Genomic DNA, 14,640 nt, shown 5'->3' with positions numbered 1-14,640 from the left:
TTATGAGAATAATATTTTTTTCTTTTCTTTTTTTTTTTTTTTTTTTTTACACATGTGGAAATTTTTTTTTAAACTTTTTTACTTTGTCCCAGGGGGGGGGGACATCACAGATCGCCGATCTGACAGTTTGCACAGCACTCTGTCAGATCGGCGATCTGACATACAGCAGTGCAGGCTTACCAGAGCCTGGTCTGCACCCGGAAGTAATCCCTGCAGGACCCGGATGCAGCCCCGCGGCCATGTTGGATCCGGGGCCTGCAGGGATAGGAGGTAAGAGACCCTCGCAGCAACGCGATCACATCCCGTTGCTCCGGGGGTCTCAGGGAAGCCCGCAGGGAGCCCCCTCCCTGCGCGATGCTTCCCTGTACCGCCGGCACACCGCGATCATGTTTGATCGCGGTGTGCCGGGGGTTAATGTGCCGGGGGCGGTCCGTGACCGCTCCTGGCACATAGTGCCGGATGTCAGCTGCGATAGGCAGCCAACACCAGGCCGCGCTCCCCCCTGTGAGCGCGGCCGATCGCGCTGGACGTACTATTCCGTCCTTGGGAATTAGGGCCCACCCCACATGGACGGAATAGTACGTCCAATGGCAGAAAGGGGTTAAAACCTGTCTACTCTTGATCTGCCTCCTGTCCATCACTGAATCCTGCAACCTGCTTACATAAGCACAAAAAGATGATTTAATAATTATAATCTACATATATAAAGCGGAGTGTATGTATGTGTTTGTATATCAAGCCATGTCCACTCAACATAGCCCGCCCACGTTGTTAGCGCACACAGGCGGAGATGCATTTACCTCAAAAGCCACCCTGCAAAACTCACTGGCTGCAACGTCCAAGCCGCTGCGAGCTACAATCAGAGCCGCTGTGAGCTACAATCAGAACCGCTGCGAGCTACAATCAGAGCCGCTGCGAGCTACAATCAGAGCCCCTGCGAGCTACAATCAGGGCCGCTGCCTTCAGAGTATCGGTGCGTGGCAGGCACAGGCCACATCTAGCTCTGTCATGACTAGAATGGCGTTGCTCCTGTGAGGCATGACGTCAAGAGAAAGGGAGGAGCCTCATGGATTATACCGCTGTGCTCATAACAGGGAGATGCTGTGCACGTGTGAGGTGAAAGTGAGAAGAGTGAGGGGAAAAGGAGAGGAGTGAGGGGAAAATAGCGATCGGAAAATGACAGGTGTGAGGGGTGAAAATGAGAGGAGGGGGAAAATGAGAGGCGTGATGGGAAAATGAGAGAAGTGAGGTGCTGCTGCAGTGTGAGGCTGTGTATAAGGCCACATTCACACGTTCAGTATTTGGTCAGTATTTTACCTCAGTATTTATAAGCCAAAACCATGAGAAGGAGAAAAATGTGTGGTGATGTGTTTCTAATATACTTTTCCTCCGATTGCTTTACTCCAAGTTTTAGCTTACAAATACTGAGGTAAAAATACTGACCAAATAACGTGTGAACGAGGTCTAAAGGAGAAAAGTGTAGTGCTGCATAAGAAGGAGGCTGTGTATGCGATACGCTTTATTGCAATTCGTGCAATTTCTCTAGGGATTAACTGTTTCCAATTGTATATGGAAGAGGAGTGTGAGGTGCTGCCGGAGGAGGTGACTATAAAAGGAGAAAATCTGTGCAGCAAAAAAATGCTGTGCATAAAGGAGGAGCGTGAGGTGCAGGAGGAGGCTGTGTAAAAAGGAGCGTGAGGTGCAGGAGGAGTAAGGCCCCTTAACTGCCGCCATTAAAAGTCGTATCGGCAGTCGTTAAGGGGTTAATATTGTGTTTAAAAAAAACCAATAACACTTTTGCTTCAACACGATGATGCCAGTTGTGTTCCATGTACCAGTGCGGGTGCGTTGCTATGTTCAATAGCGACAATTTCTTTTTCTTGTAATTTGTTATAACTAACCACAGGTGGTTACTATGCCCGGGCAACGCCGGGCTCTTCAGCTAGTGCATTATAAATCTTGAGCAGGTGCGAACATTGCTTGGATATATAGACAGTTGGGTTGGGAATTTTAAGAATTTGGTAATTAAACTTATTGGCAATTTCAATTTCTCAAACCATGACAGTATTATTAGAGAGTCTACCCCAAGGGACTGGAAATTTGGAAATAAAAGGAAGTCCCTCCTTCCCCACCTCAACACACTACAGAGACTTAGAGGGTCTCCTAGATTAAATGTAGTCACATGCTAATGATACACATGCACTCTGTAATGGTTCAAAGAAATACAACTACCAGTGAGTATAATTACCAATATCTTCCTCACCATGACAGCACCTCAGAGAGACAGGAAGGAGTCCATGTAGACGGAGCCCTAAGTCTCCTTGGGACAAGAAGACTTGAACACTTGTAGGCCACGTCAATAGTTTGCCTAGTCCATCCCGCAATGAAGCCTCTCTACTTTTTGGGTTTGCAAACTTGTAGAAACAAGCTGCGGTATTTCCTCCAAGCGTTAGATATCTTTATGTATTACTGCTGTACATTTACAAAGTTACTCATCGTTTGTAGATGAACCTCAAATGTAAGCTGGAAAGTGGCGATCCAAGGTGAAAGCACATTTTATGTATTCATTGTACCGTTAAGCATAATGATTCCATATTCCAGGGTGCCAATGTATCCAGAGCAGTCTATTTCCACCTTGACCTCTGGGATATTAGACATTCATCTCTAACCCAGACAATCTTATCATAAATCTACAATTTCATCATAAAATCAATAAGTCTGAGACCACAGGTATCCCTGCTCTAGAAATTAGCAAACACATACAGTACTGTGCAAAAAGTTTAGCCAAGAGTGGGAAAAATGAGCAAAGTAAGAATGCTTTAAAAAAAAAATAGCAGTGGTAACCCATTCCTGACACAGCGTGTACCAGTATGTCCTATTTTCCAAGGAAGTCCCCACAAATCAACATACTGGTACATCCAAGTGATCTCATGGAGCTTGTGCCCGGGCCATCACACAGGAGTTTGGCTTTCACCGGCAGCTGATATCCTGGAGGAACAGCTGTCTGGTATCAGCACCATTCCTGGCTATGTAACCCTTAAGATGCAGAAATCAATAGCGATGGTGGCATTGAGGCTATGTGCACACGATGCGGATTGGTGTGCGGATTTTTCCGCACCATTTTTGCAAAATCTGCAGGTAAACCGCACTGCGGATTATCTGCGGATTTACCGCGGGTTTTGTGTGGATTCCACCTGCGGTTTTACACCTGCGGATTCCTATTGAGGAGCAGGTGTAAACCGCTGTGGAATCCGCACAAAGAATTGACATCCTGCGGAAAAAACACAGCTGCGTTTCCGCGCGTTCTTTTCCGCAGCATGCGCACTGCGGATTTGGCTTTCCATAGGTTTACTTGGTACTGTACAATGGATGGAAAACAGCTGAAGATCCGCAGCATCAAATCCTCTGCGGATCCGCAGCAAAATCCGCAACGTGTGCACATAGCCTTAGAATGGTATGGAAGGGAGGGGACACCCTCTCTCAACCCATCGGCAGTTTGTCGTGGGGTGCCGATGATTGTCAAGGCATTTGGCGGTCAAAGTGTGACTTTCAGGCCTGCTGGGTAGAGTGGCCTGTTTGGCCCTACCACAAGGATGGTCTAACAGGCGTTCTGTCAGTGTAACAATGACCGGTGTAATATATTGCAATGCATAAGTGTTACAGTATATGAGACCAGTGACCAAACTATGAAGCGTCCAAGTCCCATAAAAGGACTAAGTAAAAAAAAAAAAAAAAAAAAAAAAAAAAGATAATAAGGTAAGAAAAAAAATATTTGTAAAAATATATGAAAACAACATAAAAATCTGAGGAAAATTTGTTGCCCTTAACGTTCAATGACGGACAGAGTTTGGTGCAGGCTCCGGCGATGAGCCCGCACCTTTTCCAGTACATGACAACTGATTTGATCAGCTGACATGTGCCCCTAACAGCCGCTTAGAATCACGATCCACCCGCAGCTGTTAACATGTTAAATGCCGATGTCAAACTCTGACAGCGGCATTTAACATGCACGCGCAGGAAGCGCATCATTACCTCCTCCCATCGGCGCCCGTGTCACATGACCACAGGTCGCCGATGGGTCGGCATGACAACCAGAGGTCTCCTGGAAACCTCTATGGTTGTCACTGCTGGATTGCTATGAGCGCCGCGTGGTGGTCTGTGCTCATAGCAAGTGTGTAATTCTACTACATACAGGTGATCTGATCATCGCCTGTATGTAGCAGAGCCAATCGAGATATGGCAGCTTGTAGTCTCCCATGGAGACTATTGAAGCATGGCAAAAGTAAAAAAGTTTTTAAAAATAAATAAAAAAAAATATATATGAAAGTAAAAAAAAAAAAAACCCTTTCAAAATAAAACAATAAAAAAAAAAATCAAACATACACATATTTGGTATCGGCGCATTCAGAATTGCCCGATCTATCAATAAGGAGATTTTTGTGTACTCACCGTAAAATCCTTTTCTCCGAGCCAATCATTGGGGGACACAGGACCATGGGTGTTATGCTGCTGCCACTAGGAGGACACTAAGTAAACACAGAAAGAATAGCTCCTCCCCTGCAGTATACATCCTCCTGCTGGCTCTCAGTTAACCAGTTCGGTAACAAAGCAGTAGGAGCTTAATATTTAACAAGGATGAACTATGTCAAAAACCAAATTAACTCAACAAAAACCAAAGCCAATAGGCTAACAGGGTGGGTGCTGTGTCCCCCAATGATTGGCTCGGAGAAAAGGATTTTACGGTGAGTACACAAAAATCTCCTTTTCTCCTACGCCTCATTGGGGGACACAGGACCATGGGACGTCTTAAAGCAGTCACTGGGTGGGAAAACAATTAACTGCAATTGCTACTTGCACCCACAAGTTACAGATGCGGCACAGCCGCCCGCAAAATTTGTCTGCCGACGGTCGCATCTGCCGAGGCCTGAGAGAGAATATGGTAATGTTTTGTAAAGGTATGCAGGCTGGACCAAGTCACAGCCTTACAAACTTGTGCTGCCGAAGCTTGGTGCCGGATGGCCCAAGACACACCCACTGACCGAGTGGAGTGAGCCTTAATCCCTGCTGGGACAGGAAGACCTCTGACTCGGTAGGACTCCTGAATAGCGGAACAGATCCATTTGGCTATTGTCGCCTTGGAAGCGGGAAACCCTTTCCTCGGTCCTTCCGGGAGCACGAATAGGGCATCTGACTTGCGGAAAGACGCTGTCTGTGAGATGTATCTCCTAAGAGCTCTCACTAAATCCAGTGTGTGAAGGGCCTTCTCGATGCGATGGACTGGTGCCGGACAGAGTGAGGGTAAGACAATCTCCTCATTGAGATGAAAAGAGGATACAACTTTCGGTAGAAAAGACGGGGATGTCCTCAAAACCACCTTATCCTGATGAAAATTCAGGAACGGATTTTGAGGGGACAGAGCCGCCAGCTCGGAGACTCGTCTGATAGAGGTGACCGCAACTAGAAAAGCAACTTTCCATGAAAGGAGAGACAGGGAAACCTCCTGTAGAGGTTCAAAAGGAGCCTGTTGCAAAACTCCGAGGACCAGATTAAGATCCCATGGTTCCAACGGCATCCTATAGGGGGCGCCCGATGGGAGACTCCCTGAATAAACATCTTGACCTGTAATCTGTTGGCAATCCTGCGTTGAAAGAGAACAGACAGGGCTGAGATCTGCCCCTTGAGAGAACTAAGGGCGAGACCCAAGTCCAAACCCGATTGTAAGAACTCGAGAATGGAAGGGATGGAAAAATGTAGAGAACGTCCTCGGTCGCTACACCATGAAAAGAAGGTCTTCCAAGTGCGATGATAGATACGCATAGACGTAGGCTTTCTAGCATTGATCATGGTAGCTATGACTTCTGGAGAGAAACCTGCCTGGGTTAGGACCCAGGACTCAACGGCCATGCCGTCAAACACAGGGCCTCTGAGTTCTGGTGGTAAAAGGAGCCTTGAGATAGCAGATCTGCGCAATTCGGTAATCGCCAGGGAACGTCAGCGACTAGTTGAACTAGTTCCACGTACCACGCCCGGCACGGCCAATCTGGCGCAATCAGGATTACCGGTACCCTCTCCGCTCTGATTTTCTTGATGACTCTCGGTAGGAGAGGAAGCGGGGGAAATATGTACGGAAGCCGAAAATGATGCCACGGGAGTACAAGAGCGTCTGCCCCGATGGCTGCCGGATCGTGGGACTGAGCCATTAAGTTGGGAACCTTGGAATTCATCCGTGAGGCCATCAGATCCACGTCCGGGGTTCCCCAACGACAGCAGATCTGGTGGAAGATCTCCGGATGGAGAGACCACTCCCCGGAGTCGAGGCATTGCCGACTGAGGAAGTCTGCCTCCCAATTGTCCACTCCCGGGATGTGAACCGCAGAGATCATTGAGCGGTTTTCCTCGGCCCATCGGAGGATGTGGCCTACCTCTGTCATGGCCGCCCTGCTGCGGGTTCCCCCTTGGCCGTTGATGTATGCCACTGCAGTGGCGTTGTCAGACTGAATCCTGATTGGGCGACCTGCTAGGAAGGGATGGAACTGGAGAAGTGCCAGCCTGATCACCCGGATTTCCAAGATGTTGATTGGAAGGCGTGATTCCTGGGGGGGACCAGCGGCCCTGGGCAGTGTGATGAAGGAACACCGCTCCCCAGCCTAGAACACTGGCGTCTGTCGTCACAACCAGCCAGTGTACTGGAAGAAAAAAAGACTTCTCTTGATTCAGGGAGGATTTCAATGTCCACCACCTGAGAGACTGTCTGACTCGCTGGGGAAGGAGGAACCGACGGTCTAGGGAGAACGGGTTCCTGTTCCAAACAGCCAGGAGGGCATGCTGTAGAGGACAGAGGTGTAGTTGGGCAAATGGAACCGCCTCCATAGCTGCTACCATCCTGCCGAGGACTCTCATACTGAAGCGCAGAGAGTGAGAGCGAGGCTGAGAGAGCTTCTGAGCTTCTCGCTGTAAGACTGGGATCTTTTCCGGGGGAAGAAGAACCAACCCCCGGGACGAGTCGAGTATCATTCCTAGAAAGGAAATTCGCTGAGCCGGTACTGGGGAAGATTTTTTGAAGTTTATCTTCCAACCCAGGCGAGAAAGGGTATCTATTGTGATGGCCACGGCTTCCTTGCAGGAGCGGAAAGAGGGGCCTTTGATGAGGATATCGTCTAAATACGGGAGCGCCACCACTCCTCGGGTGTGGAGTATGGCCACGGCAGCTGCCTAGACCTTGGTGAATACCCTGGGAGCGGTGGCGAGGCCGAAGGGCAGAGCAACAAATTGGAAGTGATCTTCCTGAACTGCGAAGCGAAGAAACCTTTGGTGAGAAGGTAAAATAGGAATGTGGAGGTATGCGTCCTGGATGTCTATAGATGCCAGGAACTCGCCTTTTTCCATGGAGGCGATGACAGAACGAAGCGATTCCATCCGGAACCGTCATACCATGACGAACCTGTACAGCAGTTTTAGGTCCAGTATGGGCCGTACTGTACCGTCCTTTTTTGGAACAATGAAGAGGTTTGAATAAAAACCTTGAAACCTTTCGCTTTGAGGGACAGGAATAATAACTCCGTCTTTTCTCCGAGAGCTTATAGCTTTGAAGAACTCTGATGCTTTTGCCCTGGGAGGAGAAGACAGGAAAAAACGGTTTGGAGGATGAGATAAGAGATCTATCTTGTATCCGGAGGACACTAGATCGCGGACCCACTCGTCATGAACGACCGAGAGCCACGCGGCACTGAAGGAAAGCAGGCGGCCGCCTACTTTGAGGGTGTCCCCCGGATACCGCAGGGAGTCATTGTGTGGAAAGTCTGCCCGTTCTGGCGCCTCTGGATCCCGGCTGCCTTGGCCTGCCTCTCCATGAAGGGGAAGGCTTAAAAGAGGCCTGTGAACCTCTGTCTCCACATTGTGCCCGGCCGGAACCGGGAGATGTGGAAGTAGAGGACCAGTTTGAGTTGTAACGAAAAAAAAAAATCAGGAACGAGCCTGTGGTTGCAGGTTCCGAAAGGGCCAAGAGGGTCTCTGTTGTGGAAGAAATTTACTCTTCCCTCCAGTGAAGTCAATGACTTTTTGGAAGTAGAATCCGCACGCCAGTCCCTGAGCCATAAGGACCTCCAGATGGTGATGGCATTTGCTGCTGCTTGAGAAGCGCAGTCAGCGGCATCCAGGGACGCGGTCACTACAAAATCTCCAGCTCTGGCTATCTGAGTAGCGAGGTCTGCTATCTCGGGGGGGAAGATTGGTATCCAGTACTGCTGAAGACAAGACCTCAGCCCAGTGGGTCATAGCCTTAGCCACCCACGTAGCGGCAAAAGATAAAAAGAGTGCGGCTGCTGAGGCTTCAAAGGCTGAACGCGCCATATTGTCGATCTGACGATCGGTTGGATTTTTGATAGAGGCACCCTCCGAGGAGGATAAAACAGATTTGGTAGCCAGGCGCGATACCGGAGGATCTACTGGGGGAGATTGTGACCAATCTTTTCTTAGATCCTGGGCAAAGGGATATTTGGACTCCATGGGCTTCTGCCCTGTGAACCGTTTATCTGGACGGATCCTGTGAGATTCAACAATTTGCTTAAACTCGGGATGAGTGGCGAACACTCTGTGAGCTCGTTTGGTCCTCTTAAAGGACACGGCATGATCCGTTTTAGATAAGGGTTCCTCCTCAAGTCTCAAAGCCTTATTCACTGACTCAATTAGAGAGTCGAGAGTCTCCTGATCGTGATGAAATTCCTGATCTAGGGACGTATTCAGAATCGTCCTCTGAAACAGGTTCTCTACTAGCCCCAATGGAAGGGGAGCGAGAAATAGAGCTCTCAGAACCCGAAAACCGTTGATGGTCTGGGGATATGGCATGAGTCCTTTTCCTGGAAGAGTGAACTCCTTGGCAAGGTACGACCCCTGGAGTACGAGGGGTTCTGACCATCAGAAGCGTCGTCCGTATTAGTGCCCTGGTTAGAGGAAGGGTCTCGGAACGAGTCTAACGCTTTTGCCAGGGATGCCATAGATCGGGTAAGGGAGGTAGCCCACTCAGGGGGACTAGGCTCACTGGGTTCAGTATCAGCAACAGGTGGTTCCTGAGCCGTCACCGGTTCACAAAAGCTGTGCATAATGCAGTATTGTGACTCCGAGGTAATGATACCTTACAAGAGGAACATGCAGCGAAAAATACAGTGTGGGTTTTCCCAGACTTTTTGTGAGGCTTTGGTTGAGACATAGTAAAGCCTGGAGGAAAGCGCTTACTAGCAGGGGAAGGGTTAAGCTATGTGTCTGCAGCTTACCCAGGTCCTGTGTCTTGAGTCCCCAGGGCAGGTCCGCAGTGTAGGCAGAGAAAAACGCTAGTCCTGAGGGCTGTGATAGGAAACGCTGGAGCAGTGCTGCAGCATCAGCGCTGTGGGTGTCCCAAGATGGCCGCCGAGACCAGGAAGTGGGAGCTCATCACAGGGAACGAGAAGCGCCAGAAAAAGTGGGTGGGGCTAACTGCCGGTGGGCCTGGCCAAAACGTCGGCCTGTATTGAGGGAATTTTTTTTTTCTCTCTCAGCGGTTGCGGCCTGCAGCGCCACGACCGCTATTAGCGCCATCATTAGCTGCACTCCTTCGTGGGGTTGCCGCACTAAGGACCACCCACGGACACAGGCTTAAGGTGCGGACCTCCCATACCCCAGGGACCAGGACCCCCCAGTGCCTCGGCCCCCACAGTGTACTCACGGTAGATGCGGTGGGCCGGTGCTCAATCCGTCACCGTAGTCAGGGAGGGGGTGGAGAGCTTCTGCCGCCATGCGTCATCCGCTATATCAGTGGTGATGCAGAGGGGGGCTGCACAGACGCCATATATATCATGTCCGGCTATGCACCTGGCTCCAGGAAAGGTAGATGGAGGGCTACTCCATGTGGTCGCCTGCTATGGAGGGGGGAGATCGGAATGCGAAGGAACCGTCGCCCGTAAGGTGAGCTCAGGGCTGGCATCCAACGTTGCAGGAAAGGATACGAGAGGAACGCGCCACGTACTTGCCTGTTGATGGTTCGGGGGATATCGGAGCCTAGAAAGGATCCGTCGCCCCCATTCGCTCCCTTAAAGGAAAAAATAGAACAAAAAATCAAAAAATTAAAATAAAAACAGTGGGGTCTGAAACAGACCCAAGTGCCAACTACAGACACTAAGCAAGAACTGGTTCACTGAGAGCCAGCAGGAGGGTGTATACTGCAGGGGAGGAGCTATTCTTTCTGTGTTTACTGAGTGTCCTCCTAGTGGCAGCAGCATAACACCCGTGGTCCTGTGTCCCCCAATGAGGCGTAGGAGAAAAAAGGATTAACCTGATCATTTATTGGCGTAGCGAGAAAAATGCCAGAATTTTTTACATTTTTGGTAACCGCAACAGTGCATTAAAATGCAATAACGGGCGATCAAAGATCGTATCTGCAAAGATATGACAGCCATGGATAGCATGGAATTAGATTTGTGGGGAGGATGCATAATGGTATAGACGATGTTCATACTATATAATTGTATATGGATTGGGGAAAGAATTTTGGATGGGAAATGAGGAATGCACTAAAGGGGTCTTGAAGGAGGGGGGGGGGGGGTTAGGGGGGAAAAATGGGGGGGGAGGAGTTTTTGTTCATAAAATTATGATTATGTGTAAACAATAGCCTGATGTCATATTTGTCATAATTGTTTTCCTTAATAAAAATTTATCTGATTAAACGAAAAAAAAAAAAAAAAAAAAGATCGTATCTGCACCAAAATGGTATAATTAAAAACGTCAGCTTGTCGCACAAAAAAATAAGCCCTCACCCAACCCCAGATCACGAAAAATGGAGATGCTACGGGTATCAGAAAATGGGACAATTTTTTTAACAAAGTTTGGAATTTTTTTTTACCACTTAGATAAAAAAAAGAACTTAGACATGTTTGGGGTTTATAAACTTGGAGAATCATAATGGCAGGTCAGTTTTAGTATTTAGTGAACCTAGCAAAAAAGCAAGTGTGGGATTGCACTTTTTTTTGCAATTTCACCGCACTTGGGAGTTTTTTTTTTTCTACCATTTTCGAGTACACGAGATGGTAAAACCAATGGTGTCGTTCAAAAGTACAACTCGTCCCGCAAAAACAAGCCTTCTCGTGGCCATTTTGACCAAAAAAGTAAAAAAAAAAAAAAAAAGTTATGGCCATGGGAAGTAGGGGAGCAAAAGATGGAAACACAAAAACGGAAATACCCCTCGTCCTTAGGGGGTTAAACATTTTTTTTTATGTAAAAAAATAAAATAAAGTACACATTTTGGTATTGTGTTCACAAAGACCAGAGCTATGCCGCAATGAACACAGCAAATAAAAAAAAAAAAAAAAGCAAAAAAACAAAAGCAAATCCACTTACCGGTAGTCGTATGTACGTTAAAATGATATTCCTGAAAACGTAATCTCGTTCTGGAGAAAACAAGCCCTCACACAGCTGAAAAATAAAAAGTTATAGCTCTCTGAATATTACGAGAGCTATACATTTTTTCCCCCTAGAAAATTGATCTAAGTGTGCATAAGTAGCAAAACATAAAAAACCTATATAAATGTGGTATTACTGCAATTGTAGTGAGACAAGAAATAAAGTTGCCTTATCAGTTTCATTGCACAATGAATGTTGTGGAAAACGCTGTGTGATTTTTTGTTTATTCTCCCTCCCAAAGACCTGAAAACAAAGTGATCAAAATTATTATATATCCCAAAACTGATATGAATAAGATTTCAACTCACAAGCCCTCACAACTGTCGGATGAAAAATAGAAAAAATATGGCTCTCAAAACAGGATACAAAAATATAGATATTTTCCTAAAAAGGAACAAGATATAAAATCTGGTCTTTCTGCATTCATATTGACCTGAAGAATAAAGAAGTTTTACCTCTTATACCACAAGGTGAACAGCGTAAAAAAAATATATATATGCTGTTCTTCATCTGCTGTTTATTTGTTCATTCTGACTCCCAAAGATCATTATAATGTTCGGCTCACATTTATCCTGCACTCTATGCAGAGCAGTTACGTTGGGGTTTCCATGTAAATCTGCCGAATATGTAATTATGACAGAATCTCTGATGAATTCAATCACTATAATGTGGCAGGCAGAGTTACTCTGGACTCCATCAGGCCTTCGATCATATAGTGAATTTTTAGTTCAGTGCTTTAAAAAGACAAGACACCAGAGAAACAAAGACTTGATGGAATGAGGCTTTCCCACTGCTAATTTGTACAGTTCTACTAATGTAAATTAACCATTAAAATATGTAAAATATTTTTTCCATGTCAAAGGTGTCCATAACATTTAAGAAAGTGATCTGGCACTGCTGACCACCCTCCCTCCCTGACACTGGACATAGATATAGCTACCTATAGATAGTAGTAAAATGATAGCTCTTCTGTTTTGCACTTGGTTATTGCCTTTGTGTGAGTGTCACAGAATCATGGTTACCTTGCCTTGGTCCATTTTCATTAGTTGTTTCATAAGCAGGGGCTATATCTTCCAATTGCTGAACTCTCATTTTTATTTGGTTTCCAGTCTATTATGTAATAACACAGACATAGTGAATGTAGTAAACAGTGATTGTACTTGAGAAAGAACACGCAGACTGTCTGTGCAAGTATGAGTGCAGCATCAGAAATACCAGGAGAACATTTATTAAAAAAAGAAACCAGAATCAGAAATAAATACAAACATACATTGAACTGTTGTGTCATGGCATCAGCTAGTGTGAGAACAAAGGCACGCACAACGCTGTCAGTAAGGGTGCTTTCACACTGCGTTCAGGCGCCTGTTTGGTTGCCCCGTCGGGACCGACGTCTGAACCCCCTGCAAAATGGGATTCAGACATATGCGCCGATGGCTCCAGGGACTATAAAGGTGCTGGTAGAGTGAACGTGCGCTCTGCCATGCATTACTTTCGAGCGTGTATGCCTACTCGAGGTGGACACTCAGGCATTGTAGACCGAGCACAGATTCGCTCTGCCAACACCATTATAGTCCCCATCAGCGCATATGTCGGAATCCCATTTTACATGGGGGGGGGGGGGGGTTTGGATGTCACCAAACAGATGCCTGAACGCAATGTGAAAGCACCCCAAGTGACTTATTGCACTCAGCAGATGGCGATCCCTGCATCAAGTCTTACTTGACCAGTGAATAATGTAGATGCCTTTAAGTGAGTCTCTTTAAAACTAGACAAGAAGTGACATTAGCCCATATTCTTGCGGTTTCCATATCCCCGAGGATGAGTATCTTTCCAGTCGTCCCAATTCCGAGCCTTTTGCAGTGTGTCTGGATCATCCTGCTCTTCTTTATGCTCCCGTTCAGCTGCCTCCTGCTCCTCATCTATAGAAAAAAAACAAACAAACAAAAAAAAACAAAACAAAAAAACACAAAACATTAGTATATTAGCAATGCAGCATTTTTAAACTACATTGCGACCTTTGATGGTAGTGCCGGTATAAAGTGACTCCTATTTGGACAGGGCACTTACGTAAATAAATTCTCAGACTTATGTTTTCCAGGTTATCATATTCAGGGCTGCAAATCTGCAACTGTTTATAACAGAAGCTGCAGTGAGAGTCTATCACAGACGGAACAATGAACACAGAACGTTATGGGCTTCTGCTGTAACAATCCCTAAACGTTAGGGTATGGCTCCACGGTACGGCTTGCCGGCGGGTTCGGCGCTAAGCCCCGCCCCCTTTCTGGGACGCGATGGTGCCGGATGTGTACAGTACACATCCGGGATCATCGCACCCCTCGCCATAGGGCCCTGTGATATGCCTTGCGGGGACGCTGCGTCCCCGCAAGGTGTACGGACATGCTGCGTTCTGAAAAGACGCGCAGCATGTCCGGAGTCGCAGGGCCGCCGCGTGCGGGTTTCCACGCATAGTGGAGACGGGATTTCATAAAATCCCCTCCACTATGCTGGAACATCTGGACGCTGCTTGTTTGACGCTGCAGCGTCAAACAAGCAGCGTTTACGTACCGTGGAAACATACCCTTATATTGGGCATGCAGCACACAGATATCAGGAACAATGCAGTAAGCTCAGCCCCTGTTCATATGCCGTGTGGCAAATTAACATTATAGAGGCCAAGTGTGATCTGTGAGCCAGAAGCTGCAGGAGTGGCTCTCGTCCTGGTGGACCCACTGAGTCCAGGCACAACATATGCGGCCAATGAAATCACGTGCAATGCTACATTACACTTGCACTACACAACGATCACTTGGGCTTAAAGGGAACCTGACAAGGTGGCTCTTTTAGTTATTGGTGCTGTAACTGCAGAAATAATCCGTTTTGTAATTTGTCCCAAATACCTTTCTTCAGTCAAAGAGGCAGGCCTTTCCCCCCTGCTGCAGACGCCACACAGCCGTCACTCAAATCCTCTTGGCGCCGGGCGCCGCCTCCTTGCCACGGTTTTGAAATCTGCCGGCGCCTGCGCTCTTTTCTCCTGCCTTGGGCAGGCGCAGTGAGCGCTGCCCGTCCTCTGTCCTCATATGCAGTCTAGCTGACTGCGCCTGTGCGGCCGCCCTGCCTGTGAATCCCAGCCCCGCAGACCTATCCATGTTTGAAGTGCCTTTAGGGGTCCTATATATTGGGAAACCCCCAAAAGTTATACCATTTTAAAAACAG

General features: G+C 47.4%; 2 protein-coding genes across 2 annotated transcripts in view; both read right to left on the bottom strand.

Annotated features, from left to right (window-relative positions):
• The window catches only part of LOC143805503 (diacylglycerol O-acyltransferase 2-like), an 86,894-nt gene extending 75,438 nt beyond the window's left edge, over positions 1-11,456 (bottom strand). Inside the window, exon 1 of the mRNA XM_077284950.1 lies at positions 11,365-11,456. The gene's annotated coding sequence lies outside the window, so the exon portion shown is untranslated. The remainder of the gene's footprint in view (positions 1-11,364) is intronic.
• A 1,183-nt stretch (positions 11,457-12,639) lies between these two features.
• The window catches only part of IGBP1 (immunoglobulin binding protein 1), a 28,988-nt gene continuing 26,987 nt past the window's right edge, over positions 12,640-14,640 (bottom strand). Inside the window, exon 6 of the mRNA XM_077284967.1 lies at positions 12,640-13,346. Coding sequence (XP_077141082.1) covers positions 13,210-13,346 — 137 coding nt within the window. The 3' untranslated portion in view covers positions 12,640-13,209. The remainder of the gene's footprint in view (positions 13,347-14,640) is intronic.

Source organism: Ranitomeya variabilis, chromosome 2 (assembly GCF_051348905.1).
Source record: "Ranitomeya variabilis isolate aRanVar5 chromosome 2, aRanVar5.hap1, whole genome shotgun sequence".
In the NCBI taxonomy this organism is placed as follows: domain Eukaryota; kingdom Metazoa; phylum Chordata; class Amphibia; order Anura; family Dendrobatidae; genus Ranitomeya; species Ranitomeya variabilis.
The sequence above is the reverse complement of the archived record's forward strand: the minus strand, read 5'-3'. Positions and strand labels throughout refer to the sequence as shown.